At 37.7% G+C, this 7,854-nt stretch overlaps 1 protein-coding gene across 3 annotated transcripts in view; it reads right to left on the minus strand.

The window, feature by feature from the left end:
* Positions 1 to 865: 865 nt before the first annotated feature.
* The window catches only part of roraa (RAR-related orphan receptor A, paralog a), a 251,231-nt gene continuing 244,242 nt past the window's right edge, over positions 866 to 7,854 (minus strand). For all 3 annotated transcript variants that reach the window (XM_060887520.1, XM_060887521.1, XM_060887522.1), the window contains one exon: positions 866 to 7,771. In XM_060887520.1, the coding sequence (XP_060743503.1) occupies positions 7,607 to 7,771 (165 nt within the window). In that variant the 3' untranslated portion in view covers positions 866 to 7,606. The remainder of the gene's footprint in view (positions 7,772 to 7,854) is intronic.

Consider the following 7,854-nt stretch of genomic DNA (forward strand, 5'->3'; position numbering starts at 1 on the left):
TGTGTTCAGAATCACATTCAATCTCATGCTGTTTCTGTAGAATGTTCTTCACATGTGATAACAATCAGAATGACTATTTTAGAGATATGGGGAAAGGTGTCTTTATAAAACCCTTTCATAATTTCTCGTTGTTTTTCACATCATTTTTATATGTTGTCATTTCATACTGATAGTGAAAAAAGTCATAACATGATTGATCTTGTTCTCATTTTTTACTTCACAAAAACCTGCCTTAAACAGGGGTGTGTACTGTTTATAACCACTGAACAGTTTTTCTGTACTTTTCCATCGACTAATATGATTACTGCCTTCTAGATGGGAATACACCTAGTCTATCACATGTACACACATTTGTTTACACTAAAGAGCCATTTAGAACAGCCTAACTGGCAGCGTGTATTTAAGAGGTGTAAGGACACTGGAGAACCTGGAGGAAACCCATATGGATATGGACAGAAACTCTATACATAATGTCTATAATGAACTCAGACATTACGCTGACCTATTTGTACAAACTTGACGTTATCTACATTTACATTATTTACTGTCCAGTGTCACTCAAATGAGGATGGGTTCCCTTCTGAGCCTGTTTTATTCCTCATATCATCTCATGGAGTTTCATCTCACCATCGCCTCAGGCTTGGGTTAGGGTTCAATAGGGATGAATTTGTGTTTTTACACTTCTGTAAAGCTGCTTTGAGACAATGTCTGTTGATAAAACCTCTGCACAAATAAATTGAACTAAATGGAAATATTACCTGCTGTGCCACGTTGTCTCCCTACAGCTATTTCTACTTTCAAATCAATGTTGGTTCAAAACGACTGTAAACATTTCCTTTGAAAAAAAAAATCACAGTAAATAAAAGCCAATTACAAGCGGTAAATTTTATTATGGGATAACAGCACATAAAGCACATCTAAAATCGATGTGTCCAATGCACTTTTAATAAAGGTAATATTAAAGGTACAGTTTCTAAGTACAATATAACAACATTCATATTAGAATGAAAAGTATTTAAAAGACAACATTAAATTTCTTACTTTTCTTTACAGCTGTATTTACAAAAATGAATCAAAATACTTAATTTTCATATTCAAGAATCAGACGAAGAGAAGGAGCAAATCTATTATTGTGAAGATACTACCTCCTAAATAGAGTTCAAAATAGCTGGATAAAAAGGTACATGATCATCTCTCCCCACGGTTAGATCAGTAGCAAAGGTGTGATGTAAAAATTTGTGACAACCACAAACTTGTCTTGGCATTTTCCCCTCCCCGTGTATATGCTGCTTGTGTGTGGAGTAAAACCCAGACCCCCTGCGAGCTCACGTTTAAACACACAACAGGAACAAAATCTAAACGTGTATTTATGCATATCTTACATACACATGTGAATACTTAAAATCCAATGCATTAGTCATTCGTCTGCAATAACGAACAGAAATTGGAAGTATTGTAAAGTAGGGCGGAAACACCGAGTGGATTGTCCTTTACAATATGCTCAAAAAACAGGGTCTGAAAATAAAACATCCAGAATGCATGTTTTACTGTTATTACACAAGGTTATATTCATGTCAGCAGAAAGGTAACAGAGGAAAGGAAGATTGACTGTGCATTGCAAGAACAGTTTGCGACATAAAACATATGGAAAACTATAAGCGGTGGGAAAATGTTTCACGTGGTCAAGAAAACAAAAGTACAAAACAGTTACATTGAAAGGAAAAAAAAAATGTGAAGAATTTGGATAGAATTCACCTACATGTGCAAATACATGACCATTTGACTATAGAGTGAACAGTGAAAACTATGTCATTTCTGCATCCTGGACCACTGAGAGGCACTCAGTGGTGTTGTTTGTGTATTATTGCGAGGATAGCTGTCATACTTGCTACAGAGGAACAGAACAATTTGAGCAAATATGAACCTACAGCTGACAATTTCAACCTCTTGCACGTTTCACGCTTAAGCCACAGTGTGTGCGCTTAATTAAGCTTAATTATAGACAGTGACGTCGTATACGTTAGCGCAGAAAAAAATAAATACGCACAAAGGTGTAGTCTAGGCCAAGTCGGAAAATAAACAGGACCTAAAATGAGACTGCCAATAATTCTAGAAATCATCCAATATGTGCTCTCTCGTGTCTGGGTAGCGTGTAATCTAAAGCATTTTATTCCCTAGCGTAGGAATTCTGAGCCAAGTACCAGTAGGCGTTGCGTTTGCAAAAAAATCTAAGCAAATCTAGGCAGTGGTTCTCACAATCAAAAAGGATCGACACAATACTGCTTTTCTTTAGCTTAAACATTTTTTTAAATAGTGACAAATCAGAAATGCGACGTTTAATAATAGCATCTTAATTAGATGATACCGCTTTTACTTATAGTCTTAAAGTGAGAAGGAAACAAGAGCGCAAACCCGAGCCTAGCACACTGATACAGGCACTTGCCGGGGATTTAAAGTAAATTTAACCACTATCGTTATTCTTTATCGTTATTCTTATCGTTTATTGAGTCCTAATATCAAGAATGCATCAATACTTAGTGAAATGAATGAACTAATCTTGTGGCCTTGTCTATGAATCAAGAGTTTGCATGTTTATTTTTTTTTTGTTCACGAAAGTAACTTACCTAGCACCACACGTCAGTTTAACACAAAATTAAATGTCAGCACGGCCTACCGCTATCAAACTAACTCTAAAAGAGAGAAGTATACTAAAACAGAGATACTGTACAGCATGATGTATCCAATAAACAGATAAATATTTGCACTGAGTAGGTCTTAATAGCAGTATTTTCTTTCTTTCTTTCTTTTTTTTTTTTAACCTATACAGACAGATGTTACAAAGTTACTTTTATACATGTGATCAATAATAACATTAAATATAGTGAATTAAAAGCAGAAAGCTGACGGGGAGAGAGAAAGGGAGTGAAATCAAGCTGTACAGTTTACAGGACATATGAAGTTCTTAGTTCTCCACCTGGGAACAGAACTAGTCAAATATACAAACGAAACAAAACGAAAACAAAAACCAAAATCAGAGAGAGACAGAGAGAGTGTGTGAGTGTGTGTGAGTGTGTGTGAGTGAGTGAGAGAGAGAAAGAGAGAGAGAGAGAAACAAAATGTGATAAATAAGAAGTGTATTTACATGCAGGTGTCCAAAGCCTATGCACAAAGATGAATAATAATAATAATAATAATATACCATATATATTATTGCTTGACATTCGATTATGGCTAAAGTTTTTTTTTTTTTTGTTTGTCTTTTTTTTGTCTTTCGGTCTATATTCTAAAACATACCTCACTTTATTAGCTGTGCTTTCGGGATAAAAGGTCACATTAAAAAAAAAAAAAATGCAATGAAAATGATGCTAATCTATACATCTTAATAACACTTTCGCCTTCAATTCAAAATGGCGTCACAAGCATGACATCACACGTTAATTCCATGTATTAAAACATGGTGAATATTATTCAAATGGCTTCTGGCAGTCGAAGTGCCCTCGCTAAGAAAGAACGGCGGAGTTATTACGATGGTACAGTGTAAACTCATTCTGTGGTATTTGAGACTGCATAGGCCCATCAGTGGCAGGATTGCATAATGTTGGTGTGAAGGATTTTTAATAAGATAATGGCGTGCACTGTGTCATGCTTGTCCAGCCTGATGGATGAGCTCAAACTTGCTACTAAGAGTGTGTAAAAACCTGGGAAAACTAAGATATCCATTTACTTCACCAGCTGACCCTGCTGCTCCTTATCTACTGTATTAAAGCCTTGTCTGGGGTTTGACTTTTACACACACACACACACACACACACACACACACACACACACACACACACACACATATTGCTTCTTACAAATTGAACAAAGAGGGTAGAAAGAGCTCAAGACACGCAGAAACACAACACAACATGGAAACCTATGATGCACAACCGGATCTTTTCACAAGCGAGAGCATTTATCTGTACATCAATATGTCAATACTACAAATCCAGAGATGGTTCAGTACTTTTGATTGAAAAAATAAATTTGTCCAAAGTTTCTACTTTACAGCCTGTATTGCTTTTAATACCTAAAACAAACTACACTGACCAACAAAAAAAGAAATCAGTACAGCTTTTTTAACGGTGCAAACGGGTATCGTTGTAATTAGGATTCACTAGGACACCACAATATGGATCAAGTAGACTGAAAAGGACAGAATTGCAACAGTCTTCTGCGTATCAAAGCTTGTTCAGAGGGAACTCCACTACAGTGGCTACCCTGTCGAAACCCGTATTAGTAACATGACGCACTCCTGGCTCATGGGCAGAGTCTGCTAGTGGAGCTAATTCTACAAGAGGTATTTGGCACATAGACTCATACAATATATGTGAAAGTTACACTAAAAGGGGTGATGGTAGAGCTCATTGCTTGTTTTTGTATAATGCTGGACCCTGTTGGTAGCGTAACGCGAGTGCACCGAGACCATTTTAAACTGTTGTTTTCTACATTTCTGAGATGTGATGAGATGTGTAGGATCTTTTACATGTGAGAAGTGCATGAGAAGAGATGATGAATCTTACACACTGACCAGCAGAGAAGTACTTCCAAAAAAAAAAAAAAAAGAAAAAAGACAAACAAAAAAACCCTAAACACTCAAATCAAAACACCAACAAGAGAAAATGTGATGTTGCTACGTTACAAAATGGTCTGCCCCGTTTTTGTGTTTTTTTAAATTTTTTTTTTTTAGTAAAATGTTCTCCCTGAGCATTTGGTATTTAAGTCCACATGCTGCCAATTTGAAATGTTCTGCTGGATTGTCATTCACAGCTTTGATGGATGTTTTTGTGTAAATTCAACATCTCTGGCCAGCAACAATCAATCAAATATGTTGTAGATGCACTGAATCGAAGTGATGTGATTATCGAAACAGGTTCTCGGTGGTAATAAACCTGTGGTCTAATTTTAACGTTATACTGTAATGTTGTTTAATGAGCCGTGCATTTAATGACCCTGTTAACGTTACTGTGCTATATTGAGAATGTAGGTACAGCAAATAATGGAGGGCAGGACCAATTATCATCATCTCATCAAAATGAATGTTAACTGAGTCAAACAGAGTTAGAAGTACAACTCTTCCCTGAGGAAAATACACTGTATATTGTATAAGGAGCATTGAGAAAAGGTGGTGTAGCGAATAGAAGTGACTACAGATTGACTAACAACTAGCAGAAATGTTTGTTCGAGGGATAATCGGTGTGGTGTTTCTGTATCATGTTTGCATTTAATAAGAGTCACATTATTATTTCACTGGAATGTTCTGTGGACTCAAGATTAGGAGAAACTGCTATGGCACACTTGAAGGGCTTAGACTCGACAATCAGACAACAATTACGCATTCAGGGGGGAAATAATAACACTAATAATACTATTGTTTTTGACAAAAAAAAAAATGGAAAGACACAAAAATCGAATTATTGCAGGAATAAGTGCTTTATAATCTCACTTTCTTTCTCTCCCTCTCCTTCTTTCATCAGCTTATGCACTGTACAGATTAGAAAAATAGAAGTTTTACTACCAGACAAGGCTTTGAATATGTTTCTTATTCTTTACTGTCTCCTTACTAGCAGTACAGCTGGGCAAAGGCTGCTGCAGAGATGCTGTGTGAGAACAAAAAGCTCAGTTCAACTCAAGTCTCTGTTCTACAAAAGCAGAATTAACACAGGAAAGTCTGCATGCTGTATCATTAATACATGAATACTCAAGTTATAGTAGAAGATACTGAGATGCTGTATACTGAAATCTTCACCACTAGGTGGAACCATTGACTTGTGCCTTAATATGGTGAAGATTTATGATTCTAAACCCCAGCACCTGTTTTCCACACACGTTCATGGAAATGATTTAACTATTGTGCTTTATACTTGTCCTGAAACTGAGCATTGTGCCTAAAGGAAGTTCAAGCTTGCTAACACGACATCTTCAGACAAGGTGAGATGCAGACTGGCAGTGTTGTAGAACATGCTGATCTAGGATCAGGTTCAGCCTTGCACACACTTCTCGTTCTGTAAAGCGCTAAAACAGATCTGAGCTGAAAACCAAATGAAACTTAGCACACCTCTGTCAGCCTTTACCCAGCACTGATCTTATCCTCACACACACACACACACACACACACACACACACACACACACACACACACACACACACACACACGCACACGCACACACACCTGTAGGAGCTTCCAGCATGTAGCCTCTGTGAGTCGGTGGTTTTTCGCTTGTATTTCTGTTTGCACATGCAACACATCACTAGGTAAATATACAAGTCTTAAATTAAAGAAAGGTGCAAATAAAAGTGCCTTATCAATTCTTGACAATTAAGAATAGTCTAGCTACTATTATCATACATGTTATTTAAAATAGATTCTATAAACATTACTTTTCTTTTCTGTATAGTAAGTACTTATGACCGTATACCCTGTAGCACATTTAGAAAACAGGTGGAATGGACCCTTGCGTTGTGGCGGTGTGCTCAGTTAAACTGCCATAATCTGTCCAGAAAAAAGATTTAATAGCAGATGGCCTTATAGGATCTCACTAAGCAACCACGCTGGATGAAGTGCTCGACAACTAAAAGTAATTGCATTTTTTAAAAACTAGAATTACCAGAATTCTATTTATTTTTTCTCCTTTCTTCTCTCTATTGTTTTTTTTAACGATTGTCCTTAGAAAGGCGTCAGTTTCGTGATACCCCATGCAGACGGCTCCGCTCCACGTGCCCCATGTTTTCTCTTTCTCTCCTTCGCTCTCCTGTTCACCCTCTCTCTCTTCATCTGGTGCTTCTCTTTTGACCTCTTTAACTGCTGGTTTACATTCTGAGCAGCAGCTTCCCAGCAAAAGATAGAAAGAGTAGAGAGATGAAAACTAGCACATGTCTACTGCACTGGTCACAATTCAAGCATGTTCTTTTTTTTTTTTTTTTTTAAGTCCGGGAATGGAATTATCTGAATTATTAGGGCTTACTGATTTCTTATTTTTATACAATATAACTTTTTTTTTAAAAATTCAGTCCAATTTTGCAGAATGGTCAAAAATAATAATTGACTTCTATAAAGAATTTAAAGGTTTGTTACAATAGTACGTTTTGTAGGAAACACCATTTCTGGTGATATTTTGGGGAAATCATCATGGGAACATTCTGGAGTCGTATGCATGAGCGCTTCAGGTTCAGCCAGAGAGAGAAAGAAAGAGAAAGAGAGAGAGAGAGAGAGAGAGAGAGAGAGAGAACAAGCATCTTCATCTCCTCATCCTTTCCCTGGGGCCCTCCCAATCCCACTTGTGTCAAAAAAGAAGGAGATAAACCTCACAAAATCAACCCTCCAAATAAAAGTTATCTTGCTGTACCCCCCTCCCGAAGGAAAACAACAACAACAACAACATCAACCACAACAACAACAAAAAAAGGAAAGTGTGTGCAGCAGGTAAGCTGTCCTGTTTTTTGTTTGTGTATGTGTCTGTGCTGTGTATGTGTGTATGTGCAGGGCACTGGTAAAGTGTCTCAGATTCATGCTCGACATTCCCCACGGTGTTTGTGGCCCCTCAGAGTGGGCCGGACGAAGGGGCCGCTACCCGTCCACAGGCATGGACTGCTCAAAGTCTGATCCAAAGAGCTCCTTGTATAAGGGCGGGAAATGGGTACGCACAATGTCCGGGTATATTGCTTTGAAAGCGGTCAGCTTCTCTGTATGCCTGCTGCACAGTGCTCGCAGGGTCGACACTTTGCATATTAACTGCAACGAGAGAGAGAGAGAGAGAGAGAGAGAGAGAGAGAGAGAGTTTGTGTGTGTGTGTGTGTGAGAGAGAGAGACAGAGA

This window comes from Tachysurus vachellii, chromosome 14 (genome assembly GCF_030014155.1).
Source record: "Tachysurus vachellii isolate PV-2020 chromosome 14, HZAU_Pvac_v1, whole genome shotgun sequence".
Taxonomy (NCBI): Eukaryota; Metazoa; Chordata; class Actinopteri; order Siluriformes; family Bagridae; genus Tachysurus; species Tachysurus vachellii.